General features: G+C 52.1%; 1 protein-coding gene across 1 annotated transcript in view; it reads right to left on the reverse strand.

Annotated features, from left to right (window-relative positions):
- Positions 1-4,524: 4,524 nt before the first annotated feature.
- JPH3 (junctophilin 3) overlaps positions 4,525-23,550 on the reverse strand; it is a 55,527-nt gene continuing 36,501 nt past the window's right edge. The window contains exons 4-5 of the mRNA XM_067302387.1: positions 17,437-18,356; positions 4,525-4,617 (exon numbers count right to left, since the gene is read on the reverse strand). Coding sequence (XP_067158488.1) covers positions 4,537-4,617; positions 17,437-18,356 — 1,001 coding nt within the window. The 3' untranslated portion in view covers positions 4,525-4,536. The remainder of the gene's footprint in view (positions 4,618-17,436; positions 18,357-23,550) is intronic.

Raw genomic sequence — 23,550 nt, forward strand, 5'->3', positions numbered from 1 at the left:
CTTGCTAGACTATTGGTGCTGTTAATACTGTGCCCAAATGGGGGATTAAAGTAACTAAACAAATAGGCAGATGACAAGGATTGTGAATCTATTAGATAGCAGTGTAGTTGAGTGTATAACGCCTGTGCGTTAATATGAACCTCGTGTGTGCTTATCTTTCATTAGTCCATTTGAAACCTCCCAGTGAGGTAGGAGTGTGCAACTCACCACAGCGTGTCCAAGCCATCCATCCAGCAACAACTGTTGGGCAACACTCAGCAGCTCTCAACATCTCTAAAGTTCCCTCTGACATCATGGTGTGTGACCTTGGAGATGCCTCAGGTGAGGGGACACAGCTCATGCTGTCTCTGAGTCATGTATTTAGACCTTTGGGCGCTGTTTGTTAACCACAGGGGAGGTTCATTGCCCGTTGAGGTTCCCTGGCTTGGCGTGGTAGAGAGATGATTATGCACATCCTGCAAAAACAGGCTGGTGATGCTGCCGAAGCTAGGTGCTTGTGCTGGTGGGTTAATACGAGGCAGAACAGACCAATAAAGGAATGCAGGAGCCTGAAATGCCTCTGAGGGAAGTGTCGTCTTGGTGGGTCTGTTATTCAAGAGCATGTGTCCCATGCTTACCACACTCAGCGTTGTCTCCAGCAACGGTTCAAGCCTTGGGTTCAGTGCGGAGCTCGTCACATTGCCTTGAAAACTGGTAATAGGCAACAACACAACTGATGTAATTCATTTAGGGCCTGTGTGAGGGGTTGACCAAGTTCCCTGTACGAGAAAACCTGCCACCACGTCAAGAATCTTCAAGGCCCTTCTTCCATGCAAGCAATTTACTCGCAGCGAAAATGTGCAGCATGGGCAGGATGCAGTTTGTCCTCTGTTCTGCTTTAGCACAAATCACTGGAACCAACCTCAGCCCAAGACAATTTTAAAAACTTCCTGCTTTTATGTCCTCCCTTAACTTGCCAGAACCTCTCAGGCCATGTAGTTAGTCCTTGGGTTTCAGTAAACCCCTTCATCTTCAGTATGGCATTATTTTCCTGCCATTTCTCCCCACCCCCCGACATTGCAGTCTGATTTTTTTTTTTTTTTAGCAGCACTGAGGCTTCATAACTCCCTGCGAAGTAAATGAATGCTGCAAGAGCTCATCTCTGAAAGATCAGGCCCTGGGCTGAGAGAGGTCCAGTGCTCTTGCAGGATCTAGGTCTCGGCTGCAAGCAAACCAGACAGCAGACAGGCTGGCGAAAAGCTGACCTGGGGCAAGCAGGTGGAAAATTTTTTATTCCTTTCTTCATGCCTTCCTGAAAGATGCAGTGTCAGGCCAGCCCATTGCTCGCGCAGGTGAGGCCTGCCGGGAGGGTCTGTGCTTCCCTGGGGAGGGGGACACAGCCTGTTCCCCAGGCTCCTGCATTTTACTGCGATGGTGTGAGAGCCAGCTCGGGTGGGCTGGTTCCTTGAGCTCCAACTCCTTCTCGTGTTTAAGGTGCTGCATGTTCCACTGTACGAACATAAAAATACCGCCACAGCCTAAGAAATTTGATACAAACCTTCAGCTGTTCACGTACATTCTGTCTGTGTGGACACAAAACAGCAGGTATGGACAATTTGCATTGATTTATATGCCATGGTGATAGACATTTTAATGTGCCATAGGTAGATATGCAGGAATCCAGGGCTCATAAGAAAAAGAAAATATACTGAATTACCTCTCTCTCTGGACTACTTCTCAAGAATATTTCTGGCCTTGAACAGATGTGAAAAGTCTAGAACTAAGACAAATTGCTCAGCTCATCATGATTAATAAAGGAATTATTATTTTTAAACTTGTGGTTTGGGAACCAATTAATACTGATCTCCAGCTATCTTTCATGCTGAATAAACCTCAGCTTGACTGAGGTTTTGTCCAGTGGAACCAAGAGATGAAAAATTTGAATTGCATTAGATGTGCTGTGTCTGTACATGCAATTGCTGGCACATGGGCAAGAGCAAGTAATAACTCGTCGGTCACCAGTGTGAAAAAGCTACTCATGAAATCACTAGTACTTTTATTTGATAATGATAGGCATTTTTGTGCTGTTTTATACATATCTAAATATCGTACTGTGTTTGCACGCAACTACTTTAACCTGCTCCTGGCGGGACCTTTGTGTCATGCACTTAGCTGGAACGTACAAAAATTGTTCTCGAGAGTCTTTACAAAGAGTTGCAACCAGACTTACAAAACACGTGTCAGTCTGGATGAGTTCCTAGGGCTGCACTTACAATATGTCATTATTTGGTTCGTTTCAGGTATGCAGCAACCGTTTAAGAGTGAAAAAGAGGACTAGGGACCAGAAAGGAAAAAACAGAAAAAATGAGGAGGTACCAAAATGATGGACAGCTCCTGAAATGAAAAGTTACTGGGGTCTCGCTGCCTTCAGTATCGTTTACCCTATCCACCCATAGCCCTCTGCTGGAAAAGAGACGGAAAGAAAAGGAGGAAGAAAAACTGCAAGAGGGAGTGAGAAAGACCATGTAAGGAAAAGAACTGAATTTAACTGGCACATGCTCTAATCTTTCGTTTATTTCTGGTTAAAAATATAGCAATCCAGTGCAGTGTAATAAGAAATCTGCTGAAAAGGTAGCAGAGAAACAGCTAAAACAGAAGCAAAGCAAAGCTGAGTCCACAAGTCAGGGCTGCACCCAACAACTCTGTATGTGAAATGTTGAGGAGGAGTCTCCCCGCCGCCCCGGTATACCTGTATAGGGGCTACATCCCACCCTGGGGCTGCTGCCGCACGCGCACCACCTCCCGTTGAACGGGGCTGCAGCGGGTAGAGCTGAGGGTGGAGGTTGGTCCCTGGAGGTACCAAATCCCAAACGAGTAGTAACTGTTTGAACTGTACCTGGTGGTGGTGGGTCACCGGCAAAGCCGATCTCCAAGGCAGGGAGGGATTGCGGCGCCTGGTCTCGGGCCACGGGGAGGGAGGAAACAGTGCAGTTGTTTTCGAAAGGCAACAGGATGTCAGCCATTTCCAAGCAATTGAGCTAAGACCACACTCTTGTGATTGGGACCATAACAGCTCAGAACAGGGATACGGCATCTTTAATGAGTATGCATATTATCAGTGGGGACAGGGGAGGGGAGAAAATCAAGGCAGGCATATTACAAAGATGGTATAAACAAACAAATTAAGTGACATCATAGAAAAAAAAGAAAAGAATACATCCTTAGAGGCTGCCATTGCCAATGATGTTTGTTTTTTTGTTTTTGTTTTTTTTTTTTTACAGGGACATGTTGGAAGCTGGAATATACATCCTGCATTACAAAGTGCAAAATACTACATGCTCAGAGCCCAAGCATGATGTCTGAAACAGTCCACAGCAAGATGTAAGAGACAAACCCACCACCCTCTCCCTCCTCTCTGGGACATGCTCCAGTGCTCCTCCCCAGATGCCTTTTTAAAAACAATTTAATTTAATTTTGTTTTGTTTTGTTTTATTTTATTTTAGGTGGATCAGAAATGAGCCCTCTCGCCCCAGTCCCTCCCCACCAAACAGCTCCCTGGCATCTCTGTGCACATACGTGTTTGGGATGGGATGCTCAACTCTTTAGGTAGCGCTGCCCTTCATGTGTTGGAGAATGCAGCACTGTGACCAGTGGGTACTTAATTCATGTCGCTGAGGATGCTTGCATGTGTTTGAGGGGGTGCCTGGGTACAAATTTTTACCCAGAAAGAATTGACTGTGGACACAAAGGGCACCTGGTGGTTTTCAGCCTCGCCATGTGGGGGAGCAGCTTGGGGAGGAAGAATGAAGGCAGGAGGGTGGTGGGGCCACAGCTCACACCTTGTGTTCCCTAGTCCCCCCTGCCCCCAACAGATTTAGCAAAATGCCAATCACTTCTTTGTTTTTGAAACCAGGTAAGAAAATGGGGCCTGTTCCCCTTCTCCCATCTTTTGCATCTAGATGGGATTCATGCCGTCCCTGTGCGCCTTCTCTCCTCCTCACTGCAACTTTTCTCCATTTGTGAAGGGAGAACGGAATAAAAGTACCAGTTGCTTGATTTTACTTGTCTCTCCCTTTTACTCGATCGTTAAAGCTGTTGTGGATTTCCCTGGGAAACTCAGCCTGGAGCATCCCAGGACCCGTAGTTGAAACAAAATCTCCCCATGATCCCCTCATCTAGTCTCCGTTTTGGGTTCATTGCTGTTGTTATGATTATATTCTTGGGGGTGAGGGGAAGGGAAATGAGGTTTTATTTTGTTGGGATCCCTTCTCATCCTTTCCAGTGTTGGGGGGGCAGAGTGTTGATAGCATTTTGCCATGCCACACAGCATAGTGTTATACAAGCAAAGAATTTTGGCTAAAATCCAAAAAACATTACCCAGGAAAAAAGGCAAACTGTGAGTGAGACTCGATCATTTGTTGTTCTTCTGTGAAAAGACTTGGAAATTGTCGTAGGACAGTTCGAGTTATGATTTTCCCTTTTTGTTGTTGTTGTTGTTTGGTTTTTTCCCCCATTCATACATGTAACTGTTATTTTTGCAAACAAGACAGTCTTGAATTAGATGAAAAAGTTAATAAACAAAATGGCGACTCCAATATTTAGTAAGATCACCATGACTACCAGAATGGGAGCCGAGCCCTGGAAGAGAAAGAGAAGGAGAGAAGTTACGAGACATGCTGAAAGTCTGTCTGTGGCCGACTGTTGTAGAGGGGTCGGAGCTGCGCTGGGTCTGCGATGTGGCAGGGCAGGCAGGTCCGCAGGCAAGCAGACCCCAGACGGCGGATTTGCACCTTCCAGCCGAGGATCCCAATCATCTGGTAATTGCTACTGAATTTTTGCGTGCTGCTGCCTTTGGGAGGTACGTGTGAATAACGATCTCCCCCTTACAGATGAGCAAAGAGCACAAGCAGGGACTAAACCCAGATCTATTGCCTCCATCACTGTGTCCATGAGCAGGTCACCCCTAAGCCCAGCTGCCTTTTGCCTAAGCACAGCGTCCTACTAAAGCAGCCGGCCGGTTCAGCAAAGGCAGACAAAATCCCTGTCATTTCTCTTTTGCAAACAGAAATGAAATGGTTCTGCCAGGGGCTCCTTTGCTCCCTCCCCACCCTGACTCATAGCTTGATGCACACTCGGGGCTCATGGGAGCCCTGGTAGCACTGTCCCTCTTATGCCGGCATGAGAGCAAAGCTGTTGAACTCCTGGTTTTCTTAGCGATTTTGACAGTTGCTTTCTGTTCATTTTCCTCAATAGACATGTATACCAGCGAGTATTGGGGTAGCCTCTGTTTGCTGTGATGCCTTAGCACAAATGGCATGCGAGTCCCAATGTGAGCTCCAGACCCAGCGACTGCTGGCTCCAGCAGACAGACACCAAGGTTGCCCGGAGAGATGTGCACACACTGGATCCATCTATTAAGACAGCAGGTGGGCACGGATTCCCCCATATCATGTACAGAGGAAATCTGGCCTTAAAAGAATAACCAGAATCAGTTGCTTACCCAGGGTGGTCAACTAAAAGGGGAAAAAAGATTGTATTGGATCATACAGTTGTTTGGGGATGGTTTGGAGGAGTTTTCAAAGGACATTTCTCAGTAAACATCACTTGCACAGGTGCCCTGGTAACAGCAAAAGGCCAGCATATGGTGATCTACATTAGGGCAGTGTTTTGGGAAAGCTCTAATGATCCTTTCTGAGGTTCATGTGGACCAAATTAAGCTCTTGGGAACTGTGTGAAAAACGTTCCACCAATGTGTCAGTGTAGGAACACCTGGCTGCAGCTGGGTTTCTAGGGTGGGATTATCTCACTGAACATTATATATTTTCTTATGAGCCAGTTGTCTAAACTCCCATTGTAGGTCAAGGAGACAGGAGTGGCTCTGCTGGCTGGTATCAGATGACCACCTTAGCCTGGATTAACCAGACATCTGGGTAATCACCCCAGAAGTGTCCGTTACTTTCCACTGACCATAAAGGCAGTCTGGACAACTGGCTCTGATTGACATGTCTTACACTGAAGTGTTTTCAGTTAGCTCATATTCCCCTTAATGCTGTTGCCTTGTGTTGAACCCGATTAGGATGTGGCTGTTGGACCCCATTAGCATCCCAGGAATGTTGGGAAGAGAGACCACTCGGCATCGGGACTGCAGGCAGCCCTACAACCGATCTTCATCCAGAACCACAGTCAGAAAACATCCACCCTGCCTCCCAGTCCCTGCCATCGCAGGCCATCAAACATTTGCTGTCCTAAAGTGTTAATGTGGCTCGCATCAGGGTGAGCAAGCGTGCGTGCAGGTAGGTGGTAGCTATTTCTCGGAGTAGCTGGTATCCTCATCTATTCTTGCTGCAACTGAGCTGTTCCAGCTCTAATTGCCCAGAATGGTACAAGCACTTTACGTCTCGCTCCTGTCCCTGTAACAGCGCGCCTTTGCCTGTTCCGGCTGCCAGAAGGCAGGGGTGGCCGCCCTCTGCGAGCAGGTCCTTGCACCATACTGCAGAGCTGCTGGAGAAAAGCTCCTTGCTGGACAGAGAGCGTCTCTCTTCTGAGCAGGCTGATTCAGTTCACATTTGGGAGTGGGTGGGAGAGAGGATGCTGGAGCTCGCTGGAAAGGCATGTTTGTCGCTTAGCAACAGGGTCAGAGGAAGCCAACCAAAAGGAAGGATTGCAGAGCCTCTCCTGGCAGCCAGGTATCCATGCTTGACTGCGCCGAGCAAATCTCTCCGCGTGTACCACGCAAACCCTTTCAAAGGCAGAAACCGCCCCCCCCCCCCCCCCGTTGCCACTCCTCCCCCCCGGCCTTGCTGCTGCCAGGCCCTGCGATGCGGTGTGTTATTTACTTTTTGGTGGTTTAGCTTCATTTCAAAAGATTACCGGGTTTCACGATTTTGAGCTCGTGTTAATATAATAACAGATTGCAGGTGATTATCACTGTCATTGTTTCTGTTGGCAGGGCACCACAGAGTCACAAAATGCATTCGGTTCCCTCTACCTCACAGCCAGGGGAGGACTTAACTGCTCTCTATCACGCTTGTATTTAGCCTTGGTCCACTTGCAGCTTGATTTCTCCTGCCAAAGAAGCAGCAACCGTTTCTGCCCTTGCTCTGCTCACACCGCTAGATCATCTCAATAACAGGCAGGAGGCAAACTTATATACCAACTGACATGAGCCTGTGATACCCTCTGGAGGCTGCTTTCTCATCCCATAAAAAAAGGCTTAGAGCAGGACTGTCTGTCTCTTAATTCCCTGGCATGTCTGTCCTCACAAACACAGACGCTTTGGAGTCGACCTGCTGGTTGGACTGAGCTCTCAATCCTTTGGCACCTGTGTTCAGGGGACAGTGATGGATGGTGTCCAAGGAGGGCACATGCCCTTCATTTATACACCAGTACTTCAAAGTTATGTCCTCATCTGAAATGTGAGGGGAGCCAACAACCCGAGCAGCATGCACATACCCGCTTGCTTCAGCTGCAGCTGGATTCCCGTGCACCAAAGTTTTGCTCGGCAACCTGGTTCAGTCTGCACCTATTTGCATCTTGCACCTCTCCCTGTTCAATGTAGAGCCGGGAGAAAACGCTTGCTTTACCAATACCTATGTCGGGTCCTCTGCATTTGCCAGGAATGCATCCCCTGAAATAGGATGACCTGGGAGGGGAGGGTTCTTTGCAAACTGAATAGCTAAAATCCAACTGTCCGACAGCCTACAAATTCTGCTTCCTTTTTACAGTTTCCTCGTTCTAACACCCTCTTCCCTGTGCGGACTCCAAGACTCTCCATGCAGCAATATTAGGTACTGATATTCCCCCCTGGGGAGACACCGGCATATCTGAGCAGGGGGCTGGAGGCCTGGCTGTGACAGCTGATCTGATAAGCAGCTTTGTGATTCTGAAGCTTCTGTTTTAGCTCCAGTTATGAATCCTGCTGCACTTCTAAATGCTTCTTATGTCTGGCTAATTTCTAACTAGTAAGATCTTTGTGCCTTAACCTCTGCTCAGAGTAAACACATGTCCTTCTCCTTCCCTTTGATGGCACGACTGTCCTGGGATATGTGTCATCTGTTTCTAAGAAGCGATTCCTGCTCAGTGCCCAGTCAGAAGATGAATCACTTCTGGTTTTGTGCTTTGGAAGGGATGTTTTCCAGAGCCCAGCCTGGCAATAGGTCAGTGAACTCCCACTGATGTAGCCGTATCCAGCATTTCAGAACTAGTAGCTAATACTTTTACAACTCTGTACACCACATGCTCGACCCACCCATATTTAGGAATAAGAGAAATAGCCCTTGATTTGCAGCTTTGCATATTGCTTTAGTAGTTCAGTGGTGCTTTATCTCATCTTTGCGTTACTTGACCTTTAAAGAGAAGCCCAGAGGAAACTCTGAGGCCAGCAGTATCTCAGACTCGGGAGCACTAGAAAGCCAGAGATTGAGTTGCTTTTCTGAACCTGGGGTTTGTGTGTCACAGATAGCAAGCAGCCTGCAAAGCTTTTCCTTCTTTTTTTTTTTTCTTGCCTTTTTAAAAGCTACAACACTCTCTTCAGTCAGGCCTGAAATAGTCGTGCTAGAGAAGGCCGTCAAGAACTGCAAAGATTTGTTTAAACTCCCCTGTCTGTCATTCAGGAGACAGGGCTCAGTTTCGAAATGCCACTCTGCCTCCCAGCACAGTGCCCACAAGTCCAGAACCTGCTTTGCTAGGAAGCAGACGCCAGTTGGCAGCGTCCTCTCACCCAATTTTAGCTGTTTAAACGTTAGACATCTAGTCTGAGCTAACCACCTAGGCTGTCTGTAGACCAAGTGACGTGAGATGAATTCCACCCAGAATGGTTACCAGCCTGGCTCCAGGAAAGGAAAAATTAAATCAATCTCTGATGTGCTTTCTGCTTGCATAGTAGATGATGGCAAATTTCATCAGCAAAGCAAGACAGCTCTGGGGCTGGGATTTTTTTTTTTAATATATATATATATATAATAAGATCCCAGGGCTCCTTCTTAGTAGGAGAAAAACACCTGCCCATGAAGGGCCAGGTGCACCAGGACTGGGTAGGTAAAAGGGTGCTTCTGTATAAGCAGGGATTGCCTCCAAGGACTTTAAGATTTCCTCCAAAGTTTAGAGAGCTGGAACATAGATCCAAACCCATTTAAGTATTAAAAAACGAATAAACCCTTATTATGGCACAGTAGTAGTAATGGTAATCATAATTGGAGAAATAACGAGTGAAATGTTTCAGTGAAGCAGTAGTTATCTTTCTGAATGTTTCTTTCAGTCGGTCATTATTGCCCCACTGCTGTTCTGATCATGGCTGAAGCTAAGCGCTACCATTTCTGCCTCTCTGTTTTGTTTGTGTTGGTTTTTTTTTTTAACTGTTGTGTGGCAACTCAAGAGTCTTACTGGGAATACAAGGGACAGCTGGTTTACAAATACAATTGTAGCATAATTAATTTAAGTATTAACAATCCATTATTATCTGTTATCGCAGAGTACAAGCTATGTTTCTCTGCCATGGAAACCATAGTGCAGGTTACCTAGGAATCCCTCTGGGACCTATTAAGTGTAATTACTAAGGACTTGGATCAGCAAAAAATATATACATTGTTTTCCAGTCTCAGCACCAGAAAAAACGCTGAAAACTCAGCAGCTCCCCGGCATTTGTGTCGAATTGACAAATCCCCCCCACCATCACTGACAGGAACAGGCTGCTGCTAAACAGTTGAAGAGCATTTACCAAGAGAGACATAAGGGATTAACTTTGCCTTCTCCAGCATGTTGCTGCGCCTCCAGTGACTCCGGGAAGGGAGCACAGGGAAGCTGGGGTGAGGCTTTGCCCAGAACGTGCCTGGATAACGGGAATAGGTGCTTGATAGCGGTGTGCAGCTAAGTCGGGTGGTACAGAAAAGCCACGTGCTGCAGAAAAGAGGCAAGCAGCTAAGTGCCTTGAAAGAAAACAGGGATTTGCCCAGAAGCTCATCACTTCTGTCCTTGGTACCTCTTAGAAGCAGAGACCGAGGTTGGAAAGGTGCAATGGTACTGTGCAGGGACTCGGGCTCCCCACTGGTCTCTGCTGGGGGGCTCGGGGCTGCAGCGTCCATGTGCTGCTCTGTGAGTGACGGGCAGAATACCCAGTGCTAGGAGGTGATGCGTGCGCACAGAAGCGATGTGTGTCCATCCAGCAGTCCTCACGAGCACAGAGCCGCTCTCTTCCAGCTACCTATACCGAACCATTGCAGGCTGCGTGAGGTGTGGTGTCCCTGCAGCACGCACTGCACTGCGGGGCCGTTCCCCCTCGGAAACGGGGAGGACTTGGATAGAAAACGAACAAACTGAGGTCCAAATGCCAGATTCAAATCCAGCTGGGAAGCCCGTGTGTACGTTCAGGTGAGACTCAGTATTATTCCAGCCCGTGTAGGGGGTCGTGTTGCTTAATGAACCGTTTTGTTGGTTCTGGGTAAGTCCCCATGTTACAGGTGTGTGTAGCAGGGAATTAACTGTGTGTTCGGGTCTGATGTTTTCAAGGTTTGGTGCTGCTCAAAGATTTGGGTTCCTTTCAGTCAAAAGCTGGCATTTGACCCCAGGTTTTCCCAAGGTAGAAGAAAATGTGGAGTTGGGCTCCAAAACCTAACCTGAACTGCGGGTGACTGTGGCGCAGTGAGTGAGGTGCCTTCTGCGGCTCCATCAAAGGCCCCCTGACATTAAAAGGGTTTTAACTCGACAGCGTCCTTTTAAGCACCACATTTCTCTCTCGTATTGTTACAAGTAATTCCTGCCATTTCCGTACATGAAAGAGATGAGAGGAAGAACAGTTTTCTGATTGCTGTTTGCTTGTTCTGTTATTAAAAAAAAATAAATAAAAAAAATAAAAACCACCCCCAAAGCACTGCCTTTGTCTCTCCGGCAGCTCCTCCGGCGCGCGGCGGCGGCGGCGACGCTGCAGCCCCGGGCTCGCGGCCCACGCGCTGGCGCCTGGCTCGCCCCTCGCCTTGCGACTGACTGCAGCCGCGCGTCTGCAGGGCTGCTCTTCGCGCTCGCACCCGTGCGGCTAGAGCTCGTGCGCGCGCACCGGGCCCTTGGGGACCGTGGTGTGAACCTGTTGCGTTCCTCCCGTTGGGAGGAGAGGGGCAAGGAGAAGCCAGACGCAGAACGTGGCTGCGTTAGGAGACCTGGGGAAGACGCCTGATGAAAAAGCCACGGGAAAACCTGAGACTGGGGGGACCACGGGGTTCAGCCAGGGGGTTTATCCTCGGGAGACTAACCGCAGGAAAGGCTCCAGGCTCCTTTCCCAGCAGACTGGTCCATAGGGCGACGGGAGCCTTTCCGCCGCCTGCAGCAGGCCCGGCCTGAGATGCAGGTGAAGCTGCTCAGAAATCCAGCAGTATTTCTGGGCGGCTGAATTGGCAAGGGAAACAGGGAGCTGGGGAAGGGGGCCGCTGCCAGGGGCCGCGCGGCAGCAGAGCTCTCCCCCCGGCCCGCCTTTGCAGTCGCCGGCTGGGATGTGCCGCTGCCTGTGCAGGCGGTGGGTGTCAGCTCATTACAGAGGAAACAGCCAGTTGTTATTTTTATCTCGTTTTGCATTCTTTTAGGGCTTAAAGTGACTAACTTTTCTGAAGGAAAACGCTCCGCCCCGAGGTCGATCCCTTCAGAATGAGCTCCAGAGCCCCGCAGAAGCGGAGGGAAGGAGCGTTCGTTGCCCACGCTGGCGGGGAGCTGCTATTTCTGGGGCAAGTTGCTGCGCTCTGTCCCCTTGCTCCCGCCGAGCCTCGACGGGGCTCCCCCCCCCCTTCCGCGGTACCCTCCTCGGCTCCAGCGCGGCCCCGCAGCCTGCAGTGCCGTCTCCATCCCTTCCCCGCGCGCCCCGGCACGGCGCTGCGCTCGCCGCAGATTGGCTGCCTCCTTTTGCTTTCCCCAGCGACAGTGAAACCTGCTCAGAATATCCTGATAGCAAATCCGCCTCTTGCACAGAAAGCAAGCGAGCAAGGCACTGCAGCTTTTGGGATCCCTCCCTGCCTCTCGGGCTGATACCTGGAGCCGACACGGGTCTTTCTGAGATCCTTAACTGAGCAGATGCCTTGCAAAATTTGTTTGCCAACCCTGTTCTACGAAAGGCTGCGACTGCTTCCCCCGATTAAGTTACAATAAGAGGCTGGTGCCCTTAGCAAACAACCGAGACCGCTCAGATTTTATCCGACAGCATGTGACAATGGATGAAAATGTCAGGGGTGGTTGGCGTCTTTTGGCTGCTGCCCTAGCGTGGGGCTTTCGTGATGAGATGAGACAGGGGGATTTTACAGGGCCAAGTATCAAGCCTAGTCACACCTACAGGGAGCTCTCCCATTGCCTTTAGTGAGACCACGACATGTCCCCAGAAAAGTCTTCATCTAAATACCTGTGATTGCTCCTGCTAAATGAGGACAGGCAGATGAATCAGGCTCCATTTGTCCCTGAGTTCTGGCCTTTCTTACAGGCACGCTGAGTACTTGTGTGCCTGTAACACTTATTTTCCTCTTTGGAAGCTACAGATGTTCAGCACCTGCAGAAAAGGAGATGCATCCTTTTTTTCCCCAACCCTAAAAACGTGGGTTGCTGGCATTTTAGAAAACCTCTTTCCCCTTCCAGTGTCTCAACAATTCCTTTTTCTCCCCCTTCCTTTCCTCTTTTAGATCTTCTCAAAGGATCTAGGAACCTGCGAAGCATTCAGGCACAGGCTTGGGCTTTGCACCTTACAGTCCTTTAAGGCCAGAAAGGATGGTGATGTTCATATAATTCTCTTAATCCGACAACACTGACACTCATCCTGGCGCGCTTGCTCCCGTTTTCATCTGCCCAAATGATGACAATTGATGTGAGTTTGTTCTGTGCGTGCAGGGGTCAGTGCACACAGAGATGCAGAAAGAGCGGGTGGCCTTAAATGTAATTTTAAACCATTTGTATGAATGTAGCACTGGCTTGATGACCCTGAAACCCCGAAGTCCCCTGGTAGTGAATGCCAAGCAGTGCAGAATGCTTTCCTGAATTTCATCAATGTTATTGAGTGATGGCCTCAAGAAATGACCTCTGTAAGAGCAGTTTTCAATTACTGGTGTGCAGCCCCCATGAAGGGGGCATCTGGGGCCTGTTTCTAAGGAACTGGTGAAAAACGACTGTGAAAAACAAAGTTCCCATAGCTCGTACAGCAGCCTATATGTCTGACTTCTCTAGAGGTCTGCATCCTCGCTTGTGCACGCGTTGCAAGAGGTTGGAAACCAAGGGACCCCACAGCCCCCAGCAGTTCCAGCCTCTCTTCTAAGACAGAAATCAAGAGGGGAAGAGCAGGGGTAGTTTTGAGACTGCTTCCTTCCAAGACCTGCACCCCTTCTCATGCCTTGTGGGCGCTGACGGAGGTGCGTTTGCTCCTGAACTGGGCTGGAGGTGACACACTAACGGAGAGCCAACCCGCCGGGCTCGTTGAGCCTTGTGTGGAGCTGGTTTGTGGCGGATTATTTTTAAAGCAGGCTGACCTGCGAGGGTAACCTCAGCTTTGCACAGGGATACTCCAGGTAGGGCAAAAATAGACCTACTTAGCTAACAGCATCCTTCTCTTTCCTTGGCAGGCACCTTTCTGAAGCAGCCCAGCTGTCTTAGGGATGAGAAATGCCCTTTTCAGTGAGCAGCTTCACAGATGGCAGTGCTGTGGATCACAGGGAAGCAGGCTGTCATGCAAGCTGAAATGGCGTGGGCACACGCGCGCGCGCACACACGCACACACACACACACACACAGCCTTCCCCAGGAGCTGTGGTTTGCCTGCACGCTGGAGGCAAGCTGCTGGAGGCAGGAAGGGGAGGGTTATCTAAAACTGGCATGGCTAAATGGGGCTTCAGGGAAGTCGGGGAGCCTTAATTCTGCATCGGAAAATCTGGAGCATGAATGGGACCCCTCGTGGGCGCAATGTTTTGTGCAGAACTGAGCATGTGAGCGTCTCGTGTCACGGAGCACGCACTGAGGCAGGTTGAGGGCAGGCTGTGGGGTAAATTCATCCCCCTTAGCTTCCCTCTCCTCCTCAGGAAATCACTATGGTTTCTGAACTTGGAAATGCTTTGCGATCCTTGATGGCAAGGTTACGGTGTCACGCAGGAAGTTGCAACACAAATCGCTGCACCCTCCACCCCTCTTTTACACCTTTTACCCTGCTCCTTTCTGATGACCCCCCTCTCTGCCAGGCCACTGGAATAAAACCCTGCTCACAGAGTGGAATTCTTGCTAGAACAAATTGTTGCTGGCATTGTAGGTTATTTAAATCCACATATTATCTCTTCCTCTGTATTACATTAGCTTCCTCCCAAACCTTCGCCATCTGTTCCACCCTCGGTTATGAATGTGAGAAAACTGAACATGCTGCTTCACAGCTACAGCACTTAAAAGTATGATGTGCATTCTAATGGCTTTTCTATGCATCTTTACATGCAGACTGCGCCTGTTCGTTATTGTTTGGGATTCACTCAAAATAGCCATTAATGTGATGTTGCATTAGTGCCTGTTTACCTCCAAAGTTGCCGCTCGAGCCCTCCTCCCCGGGCGTGAGAGATTTACGTAACGGCGATGGCTCTGGCACACAGGCTGGGGTCTGAACGCAAGGTGTGAGCCTCAGCAGCGTGTCTAACTTGGGCTGGGTGGGGAGAGACACGAGGACTCTCTGTGCCAGCGATCTCCCCAAGGAACACCTAACTCTGGGCGAGGAGAAACGCTTGCTTCATTCCTCCTTCGCGCCATGTGTCGGGACTCTGCCTCTGTGCTGAGGCACCCATGTCTCTCCCAGTTCCCTGCGGCCATGCGAGGTCACGTTATCAAAGGTGTGGACCATCTGCAAGTCCCACAGACTTCAACAGCGTTGATGTCCGTGCAATGACTGAGGCTGCTTTTCCTCTGAAAGCCTGTTAGGCTCTTAACGATACCTTTCATTTCTTTAGTGTTTCCCAGGCATCTACACCAGCAGGTAAAGACAGCCCAGTCTGGACTCACCACCCTCTTGCTTGCTCACCGGTGTGTGCTCAGGGCAGGCTTCACCTAGAGCTCTCGTTTTTTCTGGGCAGACAAGATGTGTCCTACAGTGCAGTCCACCAGCAAACACAATGTTCAGTTCTCAAACGCTGTGTGGGCGCTTTTGAGCCTGCGCTGAAGCCTGCAAGATGAATGGGAAGCAAGCAGGCTTCAGGGCTGGGCGTGGGGGAGACTCATCCGTGGTCGCAGCAGGCAGTGGGCTCGCTGAAGATGCCACTGCTCCCTCCTTTCCCCCACCTGCTCGCTGTCATCCCTTGGCTGCAGGTACCGACACCTTTGCGCTGCTGGCAAAGCTGTTGGCAGGCGGCTGGAAGAGCAGGGATGCTGGTAGGTATGGCAACCGTAATCACACACTGCAGACCAGGATGCCTCCAGCCCAGGCTTTCAGAGTGACTGACAAATGTCACTTACGTTTACAATCCCTGTCTCTCAAACAAACAAGCGTCTTCTGCTGCCCTGACAGGGCAGCCCAGGTCCTCTTTTCTGCCTGAGCTTGAAATGTCACCACGTGAGAGTTGCAGATTTCCCGGTTCCCAGGTGCGCATCTCGCCTGGGCTGGGGTACGTCCGGCGGCACAGGACCCATCAGCCCTGCCGCTCGCTCAGCGAGGGCAAATTCTGAGCATCGCTGCCTTCCCCACCGCACAGGGACAGCGGTGCTAAGCCGGGGTGGCCGTGCTCCCACCGGACCACCACCACCTCTCCTAGCAATGCAAACCCAAGGGGAAGAACAAGGAAGGAAGCTGCTCTCAACGGTAGGTCCTGGAGTCATTAAAAGCCGGGGTGGGAAAGGACGTGGGGAAGTCGCATAACTCAGCCTTCTCCCAAGCTGGTTCAATTCTGTCCAAGTTATATCTGTGCTACAGCTGTCCAACCTGTTCTTAGTCCATCTCCTTCCCTCCCAGCTACCACAGCCTCCCCAAGCAATTTATTCCAGCCCTTGACTTGCTTGTAACGGCTAATAGCTAACCTCTACCTCTGCTGTTTGAATTTAAGCCCATTAATTCTGTTCACGGAGAACAAATTATTCCCTTCCTCTTTGCAGCAGCTGTTTATGTGTTTGAAGATTGCTCTGTCTCCTCTTCTCTAACCTGAACAACTCCTGCTCTTCCCGTCTTTCCTCACAGCTCATGCTTTGAGACAGCCAGTCATTCCCGTTGGTCGCCAGTGAGTCCTTGGCTCTCCTGAAATGAGGAGCGCAGCACTCGATGTCTCACCAGCTCTTATCCTGTGAGTCCCACAAGTTGTGCTCCTGCTCAGAGCGTACTCGCGCTCTTCACGGTTGAGTGATAGTATTGGCTGATGTTCGGCTCTAATCCACTGTATCACCCCGATCTGCAGAACCGCTGGCTAGCCCGTTACTCCTTACTGCACTTGCCCTTTGCTTTCCCTGCCTGTGCATCCTTACTGAACTGCATCTTGTTGTCTCCAGCTCGCCAAGATCCTTTTGCATTACATCCCCCCCCCCCCCACCAGAGTGCTTGCAGCCCCTCCTGGCTTGGTGACATCTGCACACTGGATAAACATGAGCTGTATTGCACCATGCAGATCGTTAAAAACCCCGAGCAATGATCGACTCAGGATGGACCCCTGCAGAAAGCCACTCAATCCCCCCACTCCAGTGCACCGCTGTCCCATTGATAATTTCTCTGAGAATGATGTTCCAGTTAGCGCTGCAATCAGGCCACAGTAGTTCATCTAAACCATATTTCCCCAGCTTTCTACAGCGTGTGCTTCTATTCCTTACAAACAAGAGGAGCAAAACCGTACCGAGTCCAGCCCCCACAGATTATCAGCCGAGCCTTTGCCACCATGTGCCCTGCTCCATGGCCATGGCACCTTGTGTAGGTTCCCAGCACAACATCGTGACAAGGCCGCTGCGGCAACAGGTGGTGCCAGCACGTTGCAGTGGAGCGAGGACGAGCACTGCAGGCTGATGCAATACCAAGCTATCAGGATTTAAGCAGGGATGTTGCAACAGTCACGTCACGCTCAGACCAACGTGAAGTTCTGCTGCTATAACCTAACCATAAGGTAGCATCAACAAAGGCTAGCCTAGTCCTGCAGCTTTTCCGCAAGGTACATGTTCAAAAACCCAGCAATCTAATGTATTTTTATTGCTGGCCCTGGGCTAAGTTGCAAAACAAAATCAAACTTCTTTGCTCACATCCTCTATTGAAAAACCCACTGCTCCCACCCAGACAGTCTGCAGCCAAAGCAAGCTTTTGAAAGCTGCACAGAAAACTCCACATCAACTTCCAACATACTCTATGATGTCGCATGGGAGAAGTGGGGGGAATTCAAGGCACAAACACAGGGTAATTCAGGGATCGGTTCTGCTGGCAGAGCGAACTCCCTTTCCACTCTGCTGCAGTACCACAACAGCTCTGCACCAGGTTTCTTGGCCAGATTTCAACACGCAAGTTTGCCTACTTACCGTACTGGATTTGAGCGTGTCCCCATTGTCCTCTTCGGATTCTAGTGCAACAGGTAAGGATTTCTGTGGCGGGGAGAAGGTTAAGTCCCACCTTAGTAGCCGAGGTTCAGCTTTGTCCCCGAATCTCAGGTTTTCCAGTTTCTGCACCGTAGGCTCGGTAGAGGAAGCTGGCCTGAAATTCTCTTTGTTCTGGGACTTAGACCTCAGTCTCTGAACCCCGAAGCCCCGGTCTTCCCCACGGTGGTCATCAGCCATGCTCCTGCAGGGTCCCCCTTTGCTATAGTGTCTTTTTTGGGTGTGAATCTCTTGCATATAAGAATCCATCCTCATGAGGGGCTTCATCTCCATCTCATAATTGCTCATCTTCTCCTCATCTAGCTCAAGCAGTTTGGAGCTCCCTGAGCTGTGGTTGTGGGACCTGTGGTGGGAAGTCCAAGAAACCGTGGCTGGGGAATCTGTCCACCTCTCTCTTTGCTTGTGGTTGGAGGCCGAGTGTTTGTGTCCTCCACTCCGGCCTCTGTAGTCTTCAGGGATGGAGGCTGACCCTAGCTGACCGCTGCGCAGCGTCCCACTTCTCACGCCGCGAGTCCCACTGACTTTCTCTTCGCTCCAGCTGTTGGGTCGCAAGTAGTCCCCACCGCGTCCCTCCAGCAACATCTGGATCTCCCCACCCCTGTCTTCGTCCACCGAGACCTGCCTGGAGAAATGCGCGCTCTTGTTCCTGCAAGAAGGGCCCAACGGCGGGGTGGAGGAGGGACTGGCAGGGAAGCTTTGCAGCGGGCTGTCATCGGGTGTCAGGTCAGACGGGGTGGTCCCTTTCCGGTACAGCTCGGGGCTCTCCTGTTGGAGCGGCGTCCCGGTGGAAAGGACCTCAATGTCATCACTCGAATTCTGGCGCTTCGGCCTCTGGCATTCGAGCCCTTTTTGTGTTGCAGTTGAGAGAAAAGAGAGAGAAAAATGCAACAGGATTATTTCTATTCTGTGGGCACCTACTGGAGTTTTTCATGTCAAAGAATAGGACTGAGCGTGTTGGATGGCAGGGAAGCCACAGGGCAAGATCAGGACAACAACAGAGTAGCACAATAAATGTCTTCCTGCTACTAGACTGAGAAAAAGGTGTCACTAGTTTAACACCAAACCTGGTATCATCCAGAGCAGCCACAGAACGACATGGTGCAGGCAGCTGCAGCCCCGCACAGGAGGCGGCTTAGTGAAACAGCTCGCCTTCGGATGCAGGCTTTGTCGAAACGGGAGGAGGATGCAAAGCTGGCTCAAAGGACGGGAGAAAGGGCAACCGCCCCGTCCAGGAACAGAAACGCTTTGCTCTCCCTTCAGCTTCATCATGCACTAAGCCAGCATTTCTTCACCGCTGTAAATGCGAGGGCCACCTACCTTTTTTTAGAAAGAGAGCCACAAACCGCCTGCCACCGCTATGGCTTTCATTTCCAACCGATTAAACCAGGCTCAGCCATGGCCAGTCCTTTGGCACCTGCAGTTCTTGCCTCCCCTCCTGCCCCCCAGCCAGCAGAGACCCTGCACGCGGTGGCCCCGTGCAAGGCAGCAATAAACCACCCAACCTGCTTTTTTGGCAGAGCCACCGGGAGCCCTGGACCTTCTCAGGAGCAAGCCAGCACCGCCGCCAGGCCCTGGCTGTCGTCTGCGTATGGCCCCGCTTTTTCCAGGTGCTTGCAGCTCTGGCAGGGAGGAGCCTGCATCGCTCCCTGCTCCGAGCGCAGGCGCCTGGCTCCCACGGGCACCGTTCATGTGCTGCGCGCAGCCCCAGTGACTCTAATCCCGCTAAGGTGATTACGTCCCTGTCCATTTGCGTTCTGCGCGGATCCATCTGACCACCTTCTTCCATCATCTCCAAATCCGGTTCGCAGGCACATGAGGGAAAATCCGAGACCCAGCCGGAGGTGGCGCGCAGCACACCTCGTGCTCGGCCCTCGTGCGTGCCGAGGGCACGTCGGGATCGCCCCCGCGCCCACTCCCTGCCTCGGGATGGGAACCACGTCGCTTTTGTCCCTGCGAGGTAAGCAAGGGGCACCTCGCCTCTAGGTTTCCCATGGAGATGTTCCCATCTGGGCGGATGTGCTGCATTGGGGGAGCCTCCCATCGGGGGGGGGGGGGGGGACAACAACTCTATACATCAGCCGAAAGAGAACTGCAAACGGCCGGGTACGTTTTCCTTTTAACCAATACCTTCCCCATACAGCTGAGCAGGGCATGCAGCTTTCCCCATTCAGCCTCCCTTGCTGGCCTTGGGAACGACCCCAGAGACCGCCCGGGTCCCTCCCAGGGCTCGCCCGGAGCCCAGCGCGACGGGACGCTGCAGGGGCACCCAGGCCTCGCAGCTAGGCAAGAGCAAGGGAGCGCGTTCAGGGCTGCGGGAGTTTAATACACGTGGTTGTCCTTTACTTCGCTGTGATCAAAACACGCTCTGCCGCAGATCAGTCTCCGTAGCTGAATACAGAAATTACGTCCCCCTCGATTTCCGAGCAGCCGCGTGTGCATGCAATTACCTAGCAGCCTGCTGACTTCCACTAACAGCGCGTGCAGAAGTCCACGCTAGCTTCCTCCACAGCATGTCTGCGTAACGTCAAATGCCAGCCCTGGCTTGGGAAGCTGATGCCGAAGGTGCCTCTACGAAAACCCCGCGCCCTGGGTAAGGGAGGTGGCGCACGGAGGCCACGAGTGTCCTGCCCTGCCGTGGGAAAGCTGGCAGCAGCGCTTCTTTCACGCGCACCCAGCTCACACTCTCCACCGCTGTCTGATACAGACCCTCACGGCATTCACTTGCTGCTATTCCCGTGCTCCAAGCACGGTGCCAATTTCCTAGTCAAGTTTGCCACGTGCATTGAAAGCAGGCGGGCAGCGCCAGTGCGCTCGCTGCTCCTCGCCAGCCCTGTTCACGCGACCGCGCTGTCGTGCTCCCGGCTGGGCTCTGCACCCGCAGCAGGTTTGCGCTGGGGGACACTGAGCCGCGGCGAGCGAGGGGCTGAGCTTCAGCAGGCCTGCAAAGAGCTCCTGGACCAGATAACGTCCCTGACTCTCATTTTCAGGTGTTTGCACCGTACTGTGTTCGCAGCGGGTGCCCCGGGAGCCTGGCTGCAGCGATACCAGCTTCACCATCCTCACCTCCATCGCTGGCCGGTGCCCTGCAAGGCAGGAGTGCTGGCATAACCCCCTGCAGAAACACCCTCCAACCCAGCGCCCTTAATGTCACCTGGTTAAATAGGCAGATGGAAAAAAAAAAAGAAGAAGAAAAAGGTTTTGTATCAAAAGCCCTTATGCAAAAGCTCGGCTAGGGAGTCAGCGGGACCAGGGCTGGGCAGGGGGAGCTCAGCGCTGGGGCTGCCTCTTCGTTCGACTCTGCTGAAGCCAGGAGAGCACTGTTATTGCATGCAATGGAAGCGGCAGGTCCTGAAAAGCACTGAGCAATGCTTCCTGCTGCAAAAAGAAAGCAGAAACCAAACCCATCACCCCAAAAGCCGGGCGAGGAGCGTGCTGCGCCGTGCAGCCACCCTCCTGCTGCGTGAGGCACAGGGAAGCTCTCAGCAGACGCGCTGCATCTGGCTTTTGAGCACCAGACTTCACTAAAGATAAGGACAGGCCAGAACAAATCCACAGGAGAGCATGAAAAATGATGAATGACCAGAGGTCTGGAAAAATGATCTACGAGGAAAGACGGAAAGAGCTGAGTTTTCAGTTTTGGCTGAGTTTCCCCGCTGCCCGGGGCAGAGGAAGCTGAGGAGGGACCCAGTCCGCAGGCTCGTGACGTTTGCTGCCGAGCGAAGGCGATCAACTGTTCTCCACTGAGAACAGGGCAGGAACCCAGGGTGTTAAATTTCGGTAAGGAGAGGGGTGGTTACAGAAGAGGGAGAAGACTCCAGGCTCACGGGAAGGCTGTCATGCACTAGGAGGAGTGCGGCAAGACCGTCCCGCCGTCTGTCCCCGTCACCGGCGCCTCCAGGAGCGGCAGATGGGGCACCGAGGAGGAGATGCCCAAGGGCTGGTGCTCCACAGAGGAGACCAGCTCGCACGAAGCATGCTGCTTCTCCAGACTATTACAAAATCTCCATCGCATTAATCCTTTACGAGCCACCAAATTGTTTTGGGGGGGGGGGAAAGCTAACAGTGGTTAATTCTCATTTTACCCTCTCAAGGCATAGTTGTTCCCAGCTAAAGCTTTGCTAAATTACGTGAATAATTTGATAAATATATTAACTGCCTAATGCCCCTGAAATGCATCTAATTGCAATTGCTATGGCTAGACAAGAAATGAGTCTCAGAAAGGAAGAACTCAATTTTCTTACCATGGTTTAAAAATAAATGCTCTGAAGCGCCTGCTCTAATCTCTCTGCTTCTGCTGAGTAATTTTCTCTATCACATCTTCTTGGGAGCTGCCGCCACCAGGATACGGCCTTCGCCGGCCTCCCGCTCTGTGCCGGCGGCGGGGACCACCGGGATGCCAGGCCAGCGGCCGGCTCGGCACCGGCCTCCTCCTGCTCGGGCTGTGGGAGCCGCGCGCGGGCGCAGCAGCCGGCCCAGAGCTCCCGTCGAAGCGCCTAAAGCGGGGGAGGTAAATAGCGCCGAGGCTGCCTGGAAATTTCCCAGTGTGGCAATTTCTCGATGGGAAATTGGCCTTCCAATGACTGTCATTTTTTTTTATTATTTGCCACAGAAAATGCTATTTCTTTGTCCGTGTTTTCGGACAGTGCTCAAATATTTCAGTCCTGGTTTGTTCCCTAGTCATCTGCGGGAGGCCGAAGCCCTTGCATTTATCCCTGGTGCCCCCGAGGAAACCTCGTCCTGGGGGAAGCTGCTGATGGAGGGCAGCCCCGAGGAGCAGGCAGGGCTGCGAGCGGCGGCGGCGGCGGCTCGCGGGAGATCCCACCCGTCCCGTTCCCATGCAACATGCCTGCTGCTGGGAGCTTTCTGGTGAAAAATATGGATACAAAGTTTTGTCGCTGTTATTGAGATGTTCCCAGTCTGGTCATCCTCCCATTTTACAGGTGGGAAACTGAGGCAGGGAGGGAATAAAAGGGTTTGTATGAGAAAGCTGTAAAGGCAGCTATCAAACCCCAAACTGAGTGTCTCCGTCCGTCTCGGGCTTTGGCTCAGCTTTCCCTGTTCAGGGCTCTGGGGCTCTTCCTTCACATGCAGGAATTTCCACTGCGACCTTCCCACCACCTCCGATGACCCCGAGGCCCAGAAAGCCGAAACAACCAGCCGCAGGGCTGCTGCCCCACTGCTCCATCAGCCCCAAGTGTCCTGGCCGCCCCAAACCCCGCGGCGGCGGTGGGAAAGCCCTGCCGTGCTCCGGGCGGCCGCGACCCCGCACCTCTCCCCCGTGCATCGCCCCGGCAGCTCGCCGAAATCGCTCGCAGGTGCGAGACACCCCGACACGGGGACCAGCCCATCTGCAGCATCGTCCTCCCCCCCCTGCAGCTGCACCGGGGACAAATTTATTAAGCGACCTCTGGTCTTAAACCCCCCACGCGGCCCTGCAGGGCGCTGAGATGATGCCGCCTCGTCCCCCCCGCAGCAGCAGTTAAGCCGCCAGGTGTCTGCAGCCCCCAGCCGGGTGCATGGAGCTGCCGGCGCCACGGCCGCCCCTCCGGCCCCGCGCGCGGCTGCTGCCTTGCGGAGGAGCCGGACAGCTGCGCGGTGCCGCCTTGCCGGCTTTCGCCGTCCGCCGATGCTCGACAATTATTCCGAGCTAAAATTAGCCGGGGAGCACGTGGTGTTCCTGGAAGCACTGTCGTGCCAGCGCTCCGGAGGACGCGGCGCCCCGAAGCCGGCTTTCCCGCGGGCTCCAGGCAGCCGTAGCCGGCGCCGGCGTCTTCCAAGGCAACGCAGGCACCCCGGGAGCATCGGCGCGTTCGCGGCCCGAGGTCATGGGGCTGCCCGGCGCCGCAGGCTGGTGGGGCGACGCTGCCCCTCGCAGCTGTTATCTGCCTGGTTTCGTCCGCGGGCGCTCCCAGGTTTCCCGACGCGGCTCCGATGGTGCGTTTGCTTTTTAATGTGCTCTAAGTGGAAGCTCCTTCCCTCCCTCCCTTGCTCGCTCGCACACGACCCACCCAGACGTGAACACCAGAAACCCAGCACAAG

The sequence above is a fragment of the Apteryx mantelli genome, chromosome 10, assembly GCF_036417845.1.
Source record: "Apteryx mantelli isolate bAptMan1 chromosome 10, bAptMan1.hap1, whole genome shotgun sequence".
Classification (NCBI taxonomy): domain Eukaryota; kingdom Metazoa; phylum Chordata; class Aves; order Apterygiformes; family Apterygidae; genus Apteryx; species Apteryx mantelli.